Consider the following 20,671-nt stretch of genomic DNA (forward strand, 5'->3'; position numbering starts at 1 on the left):
TGACTAAACTAGTCAATTAGAGACTGTAGAGACAGAAAGGCGTGACTGAGGGATGCACACTGCCACTCACAGAGGCTCTTGGAGACACACGGAGGCTCTCGTGAAGGAGAATATTAAAGTTTCTGGGTTGGCTAGCAATTTTTTTTTAAAAACAGGAATAGGAAAGTTTCATGTAAAGGGACATGAAAGTGTTGCTTGAGGCACTCATGGCTGCAATGTGACCGTATCCATCAGGTCATCTGTTATGTTGATCCTCTCATATGTTTTAATTGATTGTACATTCCAAAAACAAAATCATCATCAAAACTTTTTTGGTTTTAGGCAATCATCCATCCTGAAAGTAGGGGCCAGATTTGGGGGGTGGGGGTAAGTCAAGTGAGGCTACGTTCACATCTTGCTAGCAGCTTTCAGTCTGCAAATTCTACTTTTTATGACTTTGGCATTGTCACTGGTGCAGTAGTCTGTTGACCTGATTTGGATGCAGGAAGCTGATTCAATCCCCACTCAATGATTGTGTCATGGTAGAGCGAATGGCCACCAGTACAGGAGTCCGCTCTTCCCTCGATATCAGCTGGCTTCGGCAGACTTACAGTTTTTTCCATTGCGGCGAGTGTGGGCGAGGGCCAGTTGCCTGGCATGCAAGTGTGGATTGTGGACTGTAATGTATTTGCGATTGTCCAGTTGACTTGCGTTTGGCTTCATCACTCGTTATACACATGTAGCTTCCGGACCTATGTGTGTATTTAGAACTGAAACGATCATTGTAATGGAATACAGTAGTTTTTTTTTTTTTTGTAGTGTCTTCCAAAGATATAATAGTAAGGACTCGGGAGTATTGTGGTCACTTCGGTACTCAAATAGACTTAAAATAGTAATAAAGTTCTGCTCCCAACCACACTTCATATTACCCAAGTATGAGTTTTACATATCAGGATATTGAGCCGAATGACATCCCTCCCCTCCACCTCATCAAATAGTTTTATCGCGCTAGACCGGCCGATATTGTTCCTATGTGTGAAAGCGATCAGTCAAACCTGCGTGCGTGCCTGTTTGTGTGTGTTGGCGGTAGCCGCCGGCATCTTGTTGAAAAGTCAATGACGTTGCCTCTGTTTGTGCAATGAGCCTCTCCACACTGACAAACACACACAATCTCACACACACCCAAACAATCTGTCTCTCGACGTACCCTCCCCGCGAGCGACAACGGTTGTAAACAGGCAGCTGGGGACGAACAAACACTGTCTGCCTTGTTGTGTGTGTTTGTTGGAGAGAGTGAGCATGATTGTGCATGTTTACAAAATGGGAGCCATGATTCCCCACGAAACCCCCCCGCAGCCCCCACAAGTGTTGCAACTTCTTGTCTATTCGCAAAAATGGGAGGCGACTTTGCTTAGCATCGGTTGGTTAGCATAAAAAAAAAGAAATCCCAATATGAGGATTTCATGCGTTTAATTCCAGTACCACAGGATGAGCTGACATTTAATAGCATCTCCAATATCCTCTTCTTTTTTTCTGGCCATAGTTCCTTACACCACTTTTTTATTTTATTTTATTTTTAAACCTAATTTGTTTAATGCAGAGCTGGCCTCTGAACCAGTAGACAGCCTTTGTTGAAAATTCTGGCAAAAGCCCAATACGACTCTTTTATGCACTCTTTGACTCGCTTTTCTGGCAAAGTCTTGCCTTGCGTCTAAGTGTACATAACTCGGAGTGTCAACAGAGAGGTCGGTGTAAACCACAAATTGCTCGTATATGCAATGCAAAGCCAAAGCCTTTGTGATTACTTTTTGTTTTTTTAGTATCGTGAGCTGAAATGTTTTGGTTTAAAAGGTGATCCTTGATTTTAACCTTTCTGATCGTGTCAGAAGGCCGACGCGTGGCAACAGTTCTTTGCACTTAGATATTCCTGAGTTTAAAATCATCAATACAAATTGAACTTCATGACCCTTAGTCGTTAACCACTGCGCAGCGGCCATGCCCTTCAAATGATGAGCTTCCAGCCAGGGCTGGTCTTGACAAGGTCTTGCCAGCACCCAGCTGTGAACAAAGTCGATATTATGCACTTCCTCACTTGGAGCCAACCTTGTCTGTTACAAATGCTTTTATATTTCAATAGAGTCTTGGATAAGGGAGAACAATTGAAGGTTAGCATGTCTGTCTTGCAGTTCGAGCATTCAAATCTCTGCTATACTACCTTCCTATCTGACGTTTGTATGTTCTAATTTTGCATGTGTGGGTTTTCTCTGTGTATTCTGGCTTCACATTCCAAACACATGCATGCTAGCTTAACCGAAGACTCTCATTTGCCCATAGGGGTTAAAGCCTGTGTCTTTGTGCCCTGCGATTGACTGACCAGGCTAAAGTCAGCTGGGATAGACCCCACCTCTAATGAGGCTCGTAAAATGGATGGATGGAGAGTCCAGGATCCTGTCACACATCCGCCGGCAGAATCTTTGTCTCTTGTGTATTTAAAGCAAGGCTTGCTTGGGTGGGTGGTTAAGCGGGGACAACGCTCACACCTGAAGCGCATCGTCTCTAACAGCTGCGCTAACACATAGGCGGCCTCTTTCTCCTCCCGCGTCACGACAATTTTTGGAACGCCTGTTGAAGACAAGAAAACAACCGTCACTCCCGCTTTGCCTCCGCTAGCCACCGGTTGTCAAGAGAAGCGGCAGGTTTTAAACACCTTCCACCATCGCCATTTCACATTTGCTTTTGTCACCGCTCCAATGCCTCCTAGCAGCGACTGTTCCTGTACTCTTATTGAGGATCGTGTTGCACTTGTCTTCACGGTGGAAGTCTCTGCACCAACGCTTTTGACAACCGTTTTCTGCAAATCGGGAGAACCAATCATATCATCTTCCATTCATTCATCCATCCATTAATTTTCTCTCCTACAAAGTGTCCCAAAATGCCTGACACACACGTGTGTGTGTGTGTGTGGGGGGGGGGGGGGGTGTATATATGTATATATATATATATTTATATCTGCATCTACATGTCCTAGACAAACACGATTAAATAGGTTGAAAAGTTTCATTCACAAATATTCCAGCGTTACACAGGGAACATTTGCAACATGGTTGTCTAGTCAAACATTTTTTATACACACACTCTACTGTACATAAAGTTGGGGACTTGCTGGAGTGCATTCCAGCCGTCTAAGGCACACCCCAGAAATGCCAATGAGATAATCACTGAATGGACTTTCCGTTATTATTATTTGTAAATTAATAGTATACTTTTGTTACATTATAATACTATTAAGTTGCATTGTTAGCTTATCTAACTACCAAGGTTAGCTACTTGCTCCTGGTTGCAACGGTTGAAAAGTCTATTAAATGATTGTGATTGTAAAAAGAGAGCTTGCCAGCTTTCGAGAAACAGAGTTGCACTTTAATATCATCTTCTTGATTTGTTTAGCATTATTTCGTCATGGTGCATGCAAACTTTGAAGACATAATACAACCTATAGTGGTTGCTTTGGTCTAAAATGTAATGTCATATAAAACGTTTTCCAAAAATTGGATTGTATTTCCCTGGATAGACTGTTAAAGGTATTTATATCTACACTATTCGTTCAGTTAGGTCCAAAAGCGCATACGTTTTACTTGTATTTTAAGTGTCACCCACGGAACCTTTCTTGGAATATAAGACGGCCAGTTGTCATTGCACTTTTGCATCGCAAATGTGAAGGATAATTGATTGCTTTGAATTCTTTTGGATAGATTGTTTACTGATAAAGGCTACTTTTGTCACTCTCCTGTGAGCAAGGAGCTCTCAGGGAAAGTGGGCATGCGTTTAGTCTACAGAGATGGTGCGGGGGTGGGTCTGCACCTAATGATGTCATAGAGTGAGCACCCGCTCGTTTTCTCGGGTTGGGAGGGGCTGATGCTTGGAGAGCAGAATGACCCAGAATTTCTCATAGAGGGGCGAATGGAGGAAAATACCACTTTGGTCATATTTTTGTTGAGGAATTAGCATTTTAACATGGCTAAAAGCTCCAAAAAGTTGATTTTTCACGTAACTGTCCCTTTAAAGAAAAACAATGATTTTTGATGAACTTAACATTGGGTGACGAGTAAGGGTGTCACGATTTCGATTTTTTATCGAAATCGATCGAAATTACGTCACGATTTCGAGCATCGAAATAGAGAGAGGACACACGATTCGATGCCCCCCCCCCCCGCGCCCGCCGCCACCGCCGCCACCGCCACCTCCCAGGAAAGCAAATGAGACGCAGCCATTCAGCTACTAGCTAACGGCACTTGTTAGCTGACTTCTCCTGCAGTCATGATGGCAAGCGCGGACAGACACAGCAATGGTGCTTCAAGCCGCTCCCGCTTCTCTCGTCACCAGTTTGGAAACATTTTGCGTTCCCGGTGAGTTATGTCGACAACGTTCACGTTGTCGATAAAAAGACCACAGTTGCAAGATATGCTATGTGCGCGTACTGTACTCGGCCACGGTGTTACGCCCGGCTCGTCAAGGGGAAGGGAAGTAACACAATAACAGAAAATATAGAGTAGATAAACACGGGTCGACTTTAACATCTGAGTAGTTTTAATTGAAATTTCAGGCAGGGGTTTGACAAGGGAGTGAAAGTGGAAGGTGAACAAATAATAACCGCATTTGACAGAACTGACAGAACGGAGGAGAAACAACAATAACCAATAGGGGTATAATACACGGATACACAATAGCGTCGCGCTGGCACAGTCGTCCAATCGGAGTGTCGCGCTGGCACAGTCGTCCAATCGGAGTGTCGCGCTGGCACAGTCGTCCAATCGGAGTGTCGCGCTGGCACAGTCCTCCAATCAGAGTGTCGCGCTGGCGCATTCAAACTGAAGTACCATTATACGGGCACCAGCCGACACAAACACACACATACATACTAGGGGAGCGGAGCCGGCGGCGGGCCCGAGCCGCCAGCCGTAACAACGGGAAACACGACAAACATGACGGGACATTTACGCAGGCATCACAAAGATTTAGATTTATCAAATTCAACTAGAAGTGGGAAAACAACGGTCCAACCAACTATTTCATCCTCATTTACAGTGAAACTTCCACACACTTCAGCTCGCGCGAAACGCCAGATCCATAGGTCTATTTATAGCAGCAGACCTGCAGCCTTGGAAAACGCTGGATTCAAACATTTAATTAGTGTACTTGAACCACGCTACAGTATGCCCAGCAACTGTAAATGTTGGGATATAGTTTGTTCAGGCTGTATTTGTTCCATGACTTTGGATACAATATATTTTTTGTTGTTGTTGCACATTGCACATTATTTTAAGAGGAACGCACAGCACACTGTTGTAACCAAAAACAGTCAATAGATGGCAGGCACCCACTGTGACTTTTTGTTTTTGTTTTTTTATTTTTTATTTTACACTTCAGTAAGAACAAGACGGTTAACTTTATATTGTAAATAAATTCTTTGAATTTGATCATTCCTGCCTAATGTCAATTATCATATATTACATAAATTTACACAAAAATAATATGGAAATTGCATCACCTATATGTAGCCGATCTTTTGAAATAAGATTTACTGTACAATGAATAGAACCAATGATCATAGACTAGCCTTAGCCTACAGAAGCATATGCCTCTGTGTTATAAAGTGGGGGAGCGGAAAAAAAAAAAAAAAAAAAAATCGAAAAAAATATCGAATCGTGACCCCAAAATCGAAATTTAAATCGAATCGTGGAGTTGGCGAATCGTGACACCCCTAGTGACGAGACATCCCATTTACGTGCGGTATTCAGTCCCGGATTTTGAGCCTTGTGTCTTAAGTCCTGGTGGATTTCGCCAGCCCTATCCTGGTTTTTCCAGTCTGCAAGCCAATTGTTTGTGTACTCCAATCACACAGTTTATATTGTGTGTGTGTGTGTGTGTGTGTGTGTGTATAGTTGATTTTCAGCAAAATTAGTGTCCTGGTTGTAATTTTGAAAATCTGGTGACCCTAACGAATAACAATATTGAGGGTGTGTTGGCAGCTTTATTGAGATGGTCAACTGTAAGCTGAGCCTTGAAAGGGAACCGAGCCTGTGGCAATGGCATACAAATCAGCTGAATCTACCCACGACCAATGGGCCATCTTTGTATGGTAGACAAAAGGCGCTTTTCCACCGAAGGAACTTTTGGAGAACTTTTCATTTTACCTTGGTAAAATTCAGTTTGCGCGTTTTTCCACCAACAGCAATTTCCGGGGTAATTTAATTCTCCAGGGGGCATCCAAGTACTATCTCAGCAGCAGGGTCTTTCTGAGCCAGGGAGGGAATTTGAGGGGGCGGGCTGCAATGACCAAGGCTGAATGGTTGGACAAATTTGGGCATTTGGATAGGTCATCAAACTCATTTGAATGAATTACAGAGAACTCAAGACGCTGTAGAAACTCAATTATAAATTCCCTGCTGAACTTTTACAAGAACTCCCTTTACCCAGAACTCAAAGATCCTGCGCTTTTTGGTGGAAAAACAGCAAAAGATATACACTTCCTGTTGCTTTGATGCGTTACCTGCTGCAGTCCTCATTTTTGCTCGGATTCCCTTCTCAGACGCGGCAAATGGAATTGACTTTAAGGCAATAACAAAAAAGTGTTCCACCTTGACCGCTAGTTGTTTGACTGGAATGGGAAGGCATCAAACCAAAGCTGATCGGAGCAATTGCGACCCTAATGGTGGCAAATAAATGGGCTGCTGGAAGAGGAGAGTTCATAAATTTCAACTCATTTGATGCAGTGGTGTGTAGCACTTTGCAGGATAATGGCTTCTGTCAACAGCATCGGTTTAAACAGGTTTGCAGCACCGAAGCACAAACATGTAATGCAGCTTCCATGAAGATCTTGATCACTCTTTATAGATTCCTCACTTTTTTCTTTTTTTGCCTCAGTCTCCCTTCAAGTCCAAAACCATCATGTCCGTCCATTTGGTCTCATTCTTCTCCTCCTCATTTTGTTTTAATTGCCTCTTTTCTCCCTGCCTACCACCTCCCCACTCCTCGTCTCATCCGATATTCTTCACCCGAGCTCGGTCTGCAACCTCCCAGCCCTCCCTTCTCGCCAATCCCCCTCCAGCCTCTTTCTGCTCTCCTCCCTGTCATCGTTTCTCCTCTTTCTTACTCTCTCTCTCTTTTGGTCTCACTTTCCCAGGATGTGAACCTCACACATGGCTTATTGATTTCTCCTAGCAGGAGCAAGCAGACATAGGGAGAAGAGGGTTTGGTAAAATATTCACACTAGAAGTCTTCAAGGAAAAATAGGCACTAGACATTAAACAAAATGCTATGCAGATGATAAAGCAAAGACGGTGCTAAGATCAGGTTGTTGCAGGAGAGTTTGGAGGGAGTGCACCTGCAGATGGCAGAAGAGAGCTTCATGAAGCTCACACACAAAATCACACACGTACACAAACTCTTACGGCCATTAACCCCCTCGCATTTGCATCGATACACCTGTTTGGATATTCCTTGATGAAATTCTCTCAACTGAACCAGTCAGTGTAGCATGCATGCATAGATTACACTAAAGATGCATGTATTACTGCATAAATGAATGAATCAAAAGCAGCAGCATCAATAATTTATCTCTAAAATGATTACACAAGGGTAAGAAATCGACGCTTAGCTTGATTGGTTTAACCAATGATGCCTGCAAATATTTTGTCGATCTGTCCGTCTGGATTCACGTTGTAGGGTTGATTCAGTCACCAAATATGCGTCTACTTAGCTTTCTACCAATCGACCTACCTAGAATGTGACGCAATCTGTCGCTAACCTAAGCTGATGCAGTTGTGAAGTCAATTATTACAGTAAATATTTGTATAAAAATTGCTTCTTGGCCATATTTACATAAAAAATGAACAGCAGGAAGAACAGCAGAAACTGATCATGCCTCCTTGTGCCTTCTGACCACGTATTCTTATGCCGCTGTGCAAGCTAGTTGCTTGGAGCACCAAAACGTTGTCGACAGGGACCTCCTGTATTATCTTGGACATGTCTACATCTATTCAGTGCCTGTATAAAATCGAACTAGTAGGAGTGCAAACCATTATTCAATAATTGCAGCCGTTATCCTTTCAGTAGCAAGCCAACGTTTTAGAAATCGGGAAAAACGTGTGACATTGTGCTGACTGCTTTAATGGGGTGAAAAGTAGTGCCACCTGGTGGACAAACTCGACACATCCTTTATAAGATGAATTTGTGTGAAAGTAAATGTGATGAGATATTATTATGCCACCACTCAAACTAGTTAATTGTGTGCCACTTGTAACCTCGAAACATCGTAAAATGTATTCAGGTGAGCAATTGGGGAGGAAAAGCCTAACAAAATAAAGCAAATCTCACTATTTAATTCTCGTTCCTGTCATGAAGGAGCACAGTTATCTGGATAATGCAGTCTTTAATCCCTGTCGTTAAAACTCACCTTATTACCCAAAAGGCTCTGACTACTCAACTCTGAAAATCCTTAATCACTCGTCTGTGAGACCAAAAAAAAAAAAAAGTAACATCATCCAAAATATCTGTGCGCCGTCCGTACGAGATGACCTTGCAGGACAAACACATGCCATGCAGCGAGTAACGGATGGTTGGTGATGGCTTTTGATGTGACGGCCTCCTCGCGGACTGAACATTGTTGTATTAAAAAAAAAAAAAAAAAAAAACAAAAAAAAAAAAAAAAAAAAACATAGTCCGCCTACAGGTCATCCCAGCAACAAGCGCATTGCGTGTGCAATTTATGGTAAAGAAAGGTCTGGAAAAGGATACTTTGAAGGTCTATTAAGAACAAACCATTAAATGGTTTGTGGAGAACCTGAATTATTTATTTTTTTAACCATTTTTGACAATATTTTTCATTGCTGCTAGTTGTCAGGATAATACACATTTTTTTCTCAACACTTTTTATGTTTTGGTATTTGTATGACTTTTTTTTCGGAAATTACCATAGTACGCCTGAAAATGATTACAGAAATCGATTCATCTGTTTTTTTGATTAATCAATGGATCAGATTTAAAAAAAAAAAAAAAAGTTTACATTTACAGCCGTTTTTTCAAAAACAGGACATTTGAAATTGACAGTGCGTAAACAGAAATTACGATTCGGTTACTGGCTTGCTCTATAACGTGAGGAAAATTAGCAAAAATGGTGATCATTGTTATTCAAAGTGCAAAGCTAGCTTTCATGCAGGACTTAAAGAAATCAGAATTTTTTCACTGTTGAGCTGAAATTCAGAGCATTATGACAATTACCAAATAATTTGATAATCGGTTACGTGCCGATTATTGCACCTCTATACTACAGCTGAGGATGGTTGTTTTTCATCGCTTCTAATTGTCAGGATTATGCAAATGTGCAGAAATCTGCAAATTAGTGTAATTCCACATTTTCTTTGAAGTGCTGCACCCATGAGTGAAAAGGCTCTTATTCTTTTCTTCAGACTTTTTCTCATACCATTGCACTGCATGCATACAGTGCTGCATCACTTCCACGGCCCATCCCCTGACCAGTAGTCACACCCACGCACATGGCTGGGGAGCCTAATTCGCCACCAACTCCCAAACTCCTTCCTCTATTGACTTCATTCCACGAGACCAACGGCAGAGGAGGGTAACGGAGTGATTCGTGCGAGCACCGGCGTTTCTCTCCCCCCCCCTCCCCACCTTCCGCCGGAGCGGTTTTAATCACGGAGCCGCTCGGGCTGTGAGTCGCGTGCAACGGACGCGCGTGACTTACGACGCGGGAGCTTCCGAGGAGCACTTGAAGGCAACATCTCGCACCAGTCAGGCAGCCCGCCTCACTCGCAGCAGGAAGACGAGGCAGAAGGATGGAGCGGGATACGTCTCCTCTGCTTTCAGACTAGAGGGATTTCTTTTCCTTTCTTTTTCAGTCCTGGGGGACAACTTGAACATAACACTGCAAGACTATTTGATGGTTTTATTTTATTTTATTTTTTTAGGAGGGAGGGGGGGTGGATCAAGAATGAGTGAGGCTGATTGTTTTGCGCCACAGCAGGGAGCAGGATGCAACAATTCCCGCATCCGCACTTGAAGAGAAAAGAGTAGAAGAGGCTGCGAGGGGGTTAAAAACACAGAAAAAGGGGATCTATTTATTGTTGTTGTTTTTTTTTTGTGGAGGGTGGAATACCAACCCTCCCGAGAGCTTGGATGCATCCCAAAGGAGGAAAAATGTGGATTTGACACGTCAAGTCTCCCTCAACATTGATGGCTGATTTACAAGTCACTTCTCCTCTCGAGCGCCATATGATGGATTTATTTAGTCTATGTTAGCCGGAGGAGGAGGAGGAAGGAGAAAACTCACGCACCCCCCCACCCTAACCCCCCTTATCCTCTCCTTTCCTTTCGCTCTCGCCCTCCCTCCTCCCCCCTCCCTCCCTCCTTCCCGTGTTCTGGATGTGAAGCAGCATGCGGCCCGGTGAGAGCTCAGAGGGCTGGCGCTCACCTCGCCGCGGAGGATGCGTCGGAGCCCGCACTAGCGGCACGGAACGCCGTCTGATGGAAGGAGGTGGCGGAGGAGACGGAGGACGACGGACGAGCATGACCGGCGGAGGGATGACGGCGCGCTGCCTCCTGTGGCTCGTCGTCCTCGGCTCGCTCTGCACGCACGCGCAAGGTACGGCCGGGGATGGATGGATGGACGCACGCACGCACGCACATGCCAGGGTCGTGGCACTGGTTGAGCCCGCACCCCCCTCCCCGTCCTCTTTCTTTGCTGCTTCTTTGATGTGTATGCATGGAGTGTTCAGAATTGAAGAGCTATTGAGCTGTAGCTTCTTCTTCTTTGCTCGTTTTTCTGCCTCCCTCCCTCCAAGCCTTTGCCTCAATACAGCCATTGAGCCGGTAGCCAATAAATATTCTTGCGGTAGCTCTTGGGCTGTGGCGGCGTGAACGTGAGCTGATTATTCCAAATTGTGTGTGTGTGTGTGTGTGTGTGTGTGTGTGTGTGTGTGTGTGTGTGTGTGTGTGTGCGCAAGTGCGTGCGTGTTGTTTGTAGCAATCATCTCCCATCCTTCCTTACGCAGCACTTTTCCTTCCATAGATAAAGCTCAACCTATTTCACTCTAAATGTGTTATATAATGGACAGGGTGCTCTGCTCCCCCTCCTTACACTTTCCCCCCCAAGCCTTCCTCTCCCAAGTGGAATCAAATGTTAAAATATTGACCGCGCCGCGTCGCATCTTCCGGTTCTGATCACCCAAACTCATCCCGGCATCATGAGGAAGATGCAGAGTGGTGGGGAGGGATAAAAGATTGCACCGGCACCTTGGCCCGACTTTGAGAACTTGCCAGTAGGGGGTGAAAAAAGGAGGAGGTGGAGGAGGAGGAGCTTGTACAGGAAGTGGGTAGCTAAAGGCTGGACGCTGTTGAAGGAGCGTTTGTCACTGTCACAGCCAAGTGGAGGGCGATTGTTTGGAGGCTGACTGAGCCAGAAAAGCTAGATGGATTTTCCTCAAAGGAACAAAGTCTCCACGCATGTAGTCATGAATAGGTTCATCAGACAGTTTGCTTAATTGCAAAATAAGGCCGTCTTGATCTGTTTTGTAGCATTATATCGTATCTTGATAAGATATTTGAACTTTCTTGAATGTTCCTTGACTGAGAAACCCATGCAAGAAAAGTTTGCATTGAAGGGGAGGGATAGGAAACCTCGGCGTGTTGAGAGAAAACATTGACGTACTGACAAAAGTACTTGACTCATTGAGACATTTTCAGCAGTAAAAAATTAATATTTTGATCATGTCATTATTTTTCTTGTATAATTAATAATTTTTAAAACTAATTTTTCCACTTGTTGACTGAAAATGACATCACCTGTGCTGAGGAAGTAGGTAACAACCAATCATGACTCACCTGTTTTCTGGGTTTGGTCAGCAAACTGATGATTGGCTGCTAACTACTTCCTCAACACAGGTTATGACGTCATCTTTAGTGGACAGCAAGAAGAAAAAAATAGTATTTTAAGGTATTAATTGTACCTGGAAAATAATGACGTTACCAAATTCATTCTGGACAAAATATTAACTTTCTGCTACTGAAAATGGCTCATTGAGTCAGGTATCCCCCCCCCTCAGCAACTCCCGCTAGGGCAATCCACATTTCTATATGACAGAATAAAAGCTTATATGACAGTAGTCACAAATACAGAAACCAATATACAGGACCTAAGAGTGACACTTACAGGGACGTAGCGACTCCATAGCAACTGCAACTATCCTCACAGGGGACATAGCAACTGCATAGCAACAATGACCCACTGAACCAACCCAAAACAGTCATAACAGACTGAAGCTTCACAAACTCCAGATCATTTCAGTGAGAATTGCCTTATATTAAACAACAAAATGTTTGCTTCAGATATTTTTCATACATTTTGTAAATCCAGCGGAGAACTGCTATACAAAATTTTAACAGAAACTTACGTTTCTCAGTCTGCTCTAGACTTATATGTCATTTCACATTCACGTGATGGAATTCCCTCAACAAACACATGAGATCTAAATCACAGCCCTCCATAGAGGAAGGCAAAAAACCTTGGGGCAGATTCAAATTAAGATGAATAAAATGTCAAAGGTAAATCGAGGAATTGGAGAAGCAGCCAAGCAAATAAAACTCATTAAAACGCCGAACAAAGAAAAGGTAAATAATAAGACGCGCTTGATACTTGATGACATTTGCTGACATTTTGGGGAGACCATGGCTCAGAGTACAAAAGCGGGATTTTTTTTTGCAGGGGTAAATGAATGGAAATGAATGGCAGATTTATAGAGGTGGAATCCTCTTCTGAACCACAATGGGGCCACTCGTGCAGACCCTCCCCCAAGGTAAACGATCCTAGTTTGAATCAGAACCAACATGTACACCTTTATTGGTAACAACCCCACTGCCTGTAGACCACAGGTCTCAAACTCCAGTCCTCGAGGGCCGCAGTTCTGCATTTTTTAGAGGGTTATCTCCTCAAACGCAGCTGTATCATATAATGATCAGGTTCCTGCAGAGCTTACTGATGAATCAGGTGTGTTTGAGGAGGGAAACCTCTAAAACATGCAGGACTGCGGCCCCCGAGGACTGGAGTTTGAGACCTGTACTGTAGACTGAGTTTTCAACAAGTTCCTTTAGTTCTCTAGCGAACATTTAATGCTTGCTTCTTGGCTATGTTGTTACATCCTGTTGACAAAGAATCTAGCTGTAATGAAAACACAATTTGTGACTTAACAAATCGGAACAAACTTCACTGAAAGTCTACCAAATTTGCCAGGCTTTCCTGGTGCCGATAAGCTAAATCACGGTGAAGTTTCAAATAGATGCGGGTTCAGTTTTTGCCGAATCATGGTCACGAACAACCTAGTAGTGATGAAAACACAACTTAAATGGTGATGTTCATGACGGATAATGGCAAATAATACACAATAACAAATGTGAAAGAAAACAAGTTCAGATGACGGATGAGCACGTTTTTGGTGAGTGCTTTGTGACGCAAAGCCTTGACGAAATACACGGACTGAGAAGGACCCGCTGACTGACCTGGAAAACCGTCTATTTTCTCGAGGATTGACGTCATAAAGCCCTCGCCGAAAATGTGCGCATCCGTTCAGGACGGTGAGACGGACCTGCCCACCTTTGGCAAACGTTTCCTAGGCCTTTCCACCAACTCGCTACAAAATAATTCTTGTCTAATCCGTCTTACAAATAGCCAAGCCATGACGAAAATGAATGCATCTTTAATCTTTTCTCTTTTTACTCATTTATCCTGTTTATATTTGAAATGTTTGGCTGCACAAAGTATTTCAATTCAGATTATTCATCCACAAGGGAAATTACAAAGTATTATATGGAAAGGAGTTTTCTCTGAACAGAAACAGTATTTTGTCGTTTAAAAATTTAGTTTTTCCCTCTCAGCTTTCCTTCTTTCCGCACCCTCTAGAGGCTTAATTTACACAACGCTACATCGCACTTGCATGCCACGAAGTCAACCCCCACATCTTTCCCCATCTTCGCTCCTTTAACGTATTCTGCTCTCGTCCTGGTCTCGGTCACCTGCCGACTGATTCGTCTCCGGCACGTGACCAAGCAGTTATCTAGCGTGGTCCAAAATGAGCTTTTCAATCTATATTGGGGAGGCGTGAAAATGTAACACTTTGTTCTTTGTAAATGCAGCCCGATTGAAAGTTAGCCGTCATCGGCGGGCGGGTAATTGAATACAAGTCATCGCTGTTAAATTGGCGTACTGAAGCTCTCCTGCCGCTCGGCTTTTTTGTAAGCCATCCGCGGATATCGAAGATTGATCGGCGCCCAACGCCTGCTTATGAATCATTGATTGATGTCATCCCACTGCTAATCATTTACTTTTTTTTTCAATTTTATTGGTTTGGGGTGTGGGGACGGGGTCACATCTGGGTAATAACTTCAGTCGGTAATGGATTAATATTCCGCTGCGGACACGCAGGCAAAAACGATGATCATACTTTTTGTGTTCTTGCATACACACTTTGACACACACATCAGCATACACTTTAATTCCGCGGCTTATGGCCACTGGCTCTGAGAGGGAGATCATATACTGTAAATAGTGACGCTGTGCCGAGGAGGAAGACACACATGGCGCAGAGAGGGGAATTGGGGGATTGTGAGGCTCCGTGCCTGAGGAGGGCTGCGTAATATACTGGAGTGTGAAATGTCGCGGCCAGCGAGGAGGCGTTCATGATCTTCACGACAGCCTCGATGCTTGTGATGGATACGCTTCCAACATCAAGGGGTTCTTGCTTTTACGCAGATGAATTATCCTTTTAAAGTCACAAGTTGACATATGAAAGAGGGTTAGAAAGGGGTTGATGGAAAATGGTGGCTGAGCAAACTGGTGTAGTTAAAAATCTCTCAAGCTTCTTGCTTTCACCCTGAACAATTGGATTCAATTGCTATAGAGTTTAGAGATTAGTTGAAGATTGAAAAAATGTACTGATTTGTTTATTTTCTTATATGCGTCCACCCAATCCAAAGAATTGGATTCAATAAATAACCTTTAAAATGAATGTTTATTTGACACTCAGAATAGTTTTGAAGGGGGGGGGGGGGCTGAAAACTGTAACACCTCACCTAGCTTGACTGTGAAATTGAGGTTTGTAAACCACTGTAATGACAAAAATATCCCCGTGGATGCTGATGTTGCAGCTCTTCGGATTTGAGATTAGCACAACTTTTGCATAGAAGCTAAAGATTAAGCACTGGATCTTGGCTCGTCATGTCAATTATGAGGGTGAGAAATGCCAACACGTTGGAAGTCGTATAAGTTTCGGCTTCTCACAGTTGAACGGAGTATGTACTATATGAAGGCTGTTACAAAAATGTATAAAGACATATTTTAATGTTACCATGCTCCCAAAGACGTGTTTATACTTTTTTTCCCCAATGTTTTTTTTTATTTTTATTTTTTATGCTGGAGCATACAGAAGGCTTTGATGCAGCCTCTGAACTGAAGAGGATGATTGAAGTGAATGGTAGTTATTACAAAAACGAGATCAACCAGGGCCATGCTGCAACGAGCTATTTTCCAAACTGTTTTAAACAGATTTATGAATAATGATTAAACTTAGCTATATTCTAATTCCTGCGAAACGGAAACAGATAGAAATATATATATTTTTCCTGATGAAAGAAGACACTCTAAACTTTTTAATTGTTTTTATAGCAATAGAGCACAATATTCTGTGTGCCTTCCAAAATCAGTCAAAATCCAGTAAAACCGCCGGGAGCGAAGGGGGTTGCTTCAGTGAAAATGCGAGTGAATGAGTTAACAGTGGTCGTTGTGGTAGGTAGTAGAATTTGTGTGTCAAACTTTTAAGAAAAGGCAGTTGATGGAGTGGCTGACAAATGGAAGGTAAAAAAAAAAAAAAAAAAAAAAAATGGAGTCAGCATCACTTAGTTGTATGACTCTAAATTACTTTTCCATCAAAAACCCTTTCTGAGTCTTATTTTTCTTCTTTTATTGTTTGAGGCGTCACAAAAGCAAATAAAAAAATCTCAAGGTTGCTGTTTTCTGCTCGTCATGTTTCTTTTCACAAAAGCTTGTTTTCCCCGCTTTTTATTCCGAAACCGGTGTTTTTTGCTGAACACCCCATTTTCTATTGCTGATTATTACTTTAGAAAGATGAACTGGTGAAAGGTCACTATTTCTTTTGTTGGGTTTGCTGCTTATATTGTCACAGATCAGTCAAAATGCTCTGAAATGGCTGACAGTACGGGAAACTGCTTTGAAAAGGGCTGGCAATAAATTGCTGTACCACTGCGAGTGGCATCCCAACGGGGATAATCCCAAAAGTGGTCTCTTATGGCTTACTTCTGCTTTTAAAAAAATCATACAGCATTTCTGAAATTAACTTAACTTGTTCATTCTCAGCCTTACTTTCACGGATAAGACATTGCTGATGGAGAACATTTTTCTAAATTGATATATTCCACGTGAACACGTGCACACCTTGTAATTTTCTGATTGGATTAGGATCTCGGTCAGATAGAGATCTAAATTAAATTAGCCCCTGTAGCCTTTAAAAAAAAAAAAATCACATCTCCTAGGATTCTTTGGATGAGGGCTTTCTTTGATATTAGCGATGAGAGAGCGTGGCACCTGGAGTCAGTCCATTTGAATTCTATTAAAGTCACAGTGTCCGTTTTTGCTGTGCTCGTGTTGTCAGCTAGGAAGATGGATACTTACCGTCTGGCCTTGTCTTGTTGTGTTGCTTTGCCCAAGAAAAGCATCACCTTATCAATGCAAGTCCCTTGTTTATTTCGTACCTGAGGACCTTTTGCGGTTTTACACGTGATAATCGCCATGCTGCCAAATTTCATGTTTGTTCGTGAAACTAGCTGAATTTTTGGATTTGAAAACCACACTTAAGTCTGTTTTTCCTCCGAGGACTTGTGCCTTTTGCCACACAGTGTTGTCATGAATACGATTAGCGTAATGCTAATTCCTCATAAGTGAATGCACAAGACAGTGAGGCTTCCCGCAGGAGCCATTATGAAATATGGCAACGATTCAGAGTCAACAGGAAAAGGGTCAGCCAGAGTCCACTGTATGATTTATTTATTTATTTATTTTTTTTAAACCAACGTCACATTTTCAACTTTGTCATGATTGATTCTCTGTTTGAGGTGGATTGTCCAAAAATTCAATGAACAAACGGACAATGTTGAGAGTACTATGATTTGCTTTTATTAGGCAAAAAAAGAATTTTGTTGATAAAATTGAAACGGCCAAAGTCAAATTTTTTTGTGGAATGGTTAACAAAGAAATGTAAAAATATGACTTAATTAAAACATTGCCAGTAATGGAATTGTTTGAATTTAGATTGGATTATTTCCATAATTCCCCATCTTCACCTATCATAGCTCAACTATATTTGGAGTGGGACCTTGATTTCACACTCAGTGACTAGCAACAAGGCCTTTGGAGCAGTGTCTTGCAACCTTAATGAGCCAAGGCGCATATTTTACATTGGGAAAATCTCCCGGCACTACCAAATGTCACAAAAAGTATGAATACTAAAATAATAATGATCTCTCAATTTACCCACAAAACCACTTAGTGTGAAATCTGGGCTTGTTTGATTGAACTTAGGAAGCTGAATGGCATTAGGTGGATGCACAGATTTATTATACCTTCTACCATCTAATGGAAGAGCATTTAATTGGTTTGCCTTTCATTATATGTTGCCGGCATAGATAGAACAACATTTGTAATTCCCAAATATTCATTTTCTGATAGACTGAGGCCAAATGGATTATTCCCGAGGCTCAAAGCACTCTAGTGTGTTGGAATCACTTCTTTGGAGGAACCCAAAGAATCCAGCCTGTGCAATTTTAACTCCTAGCCAAACTGCTGTTAAGACTTGTCTGCTTCGTTTCAAATATGAGTCAATATAGAAATAGAAAAATCTCATAGCGGGGGAGGTATTGCGCAAAAACGCACGCCCACACGCCGAATTTGCCAGTCCTCCATAGCCTTGTCATTATTCCAGAGAAGGTAGACATGACATGAACATATCGTCTTCTGTGTGCCCACAGACAATAATAAATATCTAAAAAATATTCAGGTCACGTCAAGATAGCACTTCCCTGAAGGCGTGACCGCAAACTTGCACGCGCATGCATAAGGGGACAGCAGACAAAATGACTTTGTGATGGCAAATGAACATAGACAAATCCAGCTGGTGCCTCCTCGTGTTTTTGTGTGTGCGTGCGGGCGCATTATGAAAGGTATTTCGGCTTCCTTACTCAGTAAGAATTGTGGCAGATAGTTGCTTGAAGATGGTGATGAATGCAGAGAAGGAAGAGGAGGGAGGGACGGAGGGATGGATGCGTGAAGGGCAGCGTCGGTCAGAGGTTGGATCCCCGCTGACAGCCGCGGTGTCGCTGTCAGGCTGTCCTTGAGTAAGACACCCCCGGCCTTAGTGATGGCGAGTCGTGCTTCCATCTTCTCCAGCCCGCTTGGGGAAATACATGACAAGAATTTGTACAAGACAAAGTCCAGACTTGAAACTATACCTCGTTCGTTTGTGAAAACGGTTCAGTTGCATGTGAACATAACATATAAAAAAAGGCTCATTTGATGTTTGTTGTTTAATTAGCTGGTTTGTTTGCAAAAATACACAAAAACTATTCAGCAGATCCAAGCAACTTTGCAAAGATTCCTCCAATGCAGCAAGGTTCTAAACACATCGAACTGATGCGCTTGCTTGAAAAATCATGAGGCCCATAGCTCTATTTAGTGGATCTGGTGGGTGACTGCCAAACTTTGACCCGATGCAAGTGGAGCGTAACAAGAGAAATGTAATTTAATTTCTAGATCTGCATCATCTATTCAGATCTGCAGGGGGAAAATATGGTTTTGTCTTTGGCTTGTACAATATGTAAAAAATTAGGAGGGTAAGTAAAAAAAGTAACTGCAATAATCTGGTTGCATAAGTGTGCACACCCTAATCACTATTATATAACTAATCACATTCATTATATTCAATGGAAGTCAACACACACACGTCAACTTTTAAAGTGCCTATAGCGAACACCAACTCGATTTAAGATGTTCTAGGAGGCTTTTCCTGACTTGAAGGGTTTGTGACAACACAGTACTTTTCACACTGCTTGTAGAGTCATCTGTGGTTGCTTTAAAGTTGCGCCACACAGCTGACAGAGCTGTACACCTACCAGAAATTATATTTCAGGTTGGTAAAGTGGTAAACACAGTTAGTATCAGAGCCTTTTTTTCATGTTTGAGTGCGAGTATAAACATTCAGAGTGTCGACGTTCATAATGATTCTGGTCTTAGTATCGGGCCATCTATACTAGGGGTGTTTGATATCCCGTTTTTTTTTTTTTCTCAGCCCAATACAAGAGTGAGTATTCACCGATACCTCTCGTACTTTTGATATATAAAATTTCAATTAGCTGGCAATAAAATGCGTGAAATTACTGCAGTATATAACAACTGTCGATTCCGAGGAGGCCATATTCAATGTAAGGTTTTATTTTTTTTGCCTTCAGTATTGGTAGATGGTGTCGGCAGCCTCCGTGAGTACCCGGTACCTTAAAATAAGGCTTGGATCAGCGGGATTCCAACCGACCTGGTATCAGTACTCACCGATCCCTGATCCATACTACACAGCTAGTTCCAACTAAATTGCTCAAATCAGTCATAAAATAACACACAAAATTCTAGTTTCTGTTCTATTCAACCAGATATTCCACAAATCATCCGAATTCTACACTTAAATCTCATCCACAAGGAATAAGTAAAGCCTACAGAACTGCGTGTGCATCCTTTGCTAGTCCTGCTGCCACATCGCGTTGGCTACGATTGTCTCGGGAACACTTCCTTCTGCAAGTGATGGTGTATTTTCTTTCTGGCTTTTCCTTTTTCTTTCCTTTGGAGACATTTTGTGTTCTTATGCCATGTGCCTCTTTATGTGTGTGTGCGTGCGCGCGCACACTCATTCCCCTCGCAGGCCCTGTCAGGCTGTTTGGAGGTGCACTCAGCTCACAGCTTGAGGCTGCCGCTGTCACCTTCTTACCTAACATCCCCTCTGTCTTCTTTTGGAAGGGATTTAACCCATCTGAGTCAGGACACAGGGGTAAATAGCCCCTTTATAATAAGATTAGGACTGAACTGTGAATAATTGTATTGGCAGTAGTAGAATGAAAATGACACTCATAAGGTTAGCAAATTCGATAAAATGTTTTTTTCGATAAAATGTTGTTTTGTTTTTTTTAACGAAATTTGATGTATCAAAACTACTAGTGTTATCAGTATCGGTGAGAACTCGAGTTGAGTACTCATAGTGGTATCTGTTTGGAAAAAAAAAAGGCGTATCCAAAAGATCCCTAAAAATGTCATCGTTCATTGATAGCTTTGTTTCCGCACTAGCTTAAAGTTCAGTGTGTAGCAATTAGTGTCATCTAGTGGTGAACTTACAGAATGCAACAATCTATGTTTGAAGCACGTACATTTTGAAGCGTGCGCCTCAGAGACCACAATTCTCAAGTCTAGCATCACTTTCTACCCTCGCAAAGTTCCTCTCCTTTGGGTATCTGTAGCAGAAAAATGGCGGCGAAACATGTTAGCTCGACCAGCGGCACCTAAGTAATACAATTAGTGATT

General features: G+C 42.5%; 1 protein-coding gene across 2 annotated transcripts in view; it reads left to right on the top strand.

Moving 5' to 3' along the window:
• The window catches only part of csmd3b (CUB and Sushi multiple domains 3b), a 331,521-nt gene that overhangs the window by 29,969 nt on the left and 280,881 nt on the right, over positions 1 to 20,671 (top strand). For both annotated transcript variants that reach the window (XM_077507458.1, XM_077507460.1), the window contains exon 5: positions 10,425 to 10,636. In XM_077507458.1, the coding sequence (XP_077363584.1) occupies positions 10,425 to 10,636 (212 nt within the window). The remainder of the gene's footprint in view (positions 1 to 10,424; positions 10,637 to 20,671) is intronic.

Source organism: Festucalex cinctus, chromosome 19 (assembly GCF_051991245.1).
Source record: "Festucalex cinctus isolate MCC-2025b chromosome 19, RoL_Fcin_1.0, whole genome shotgun sequence".
Taxonomy (NCBI): Eukaryota; Metazoa; Chordata; class Actinopteri; order Syngnathiformes; family Syngnathidae; genus Festucalex; species Festucalex cinctus.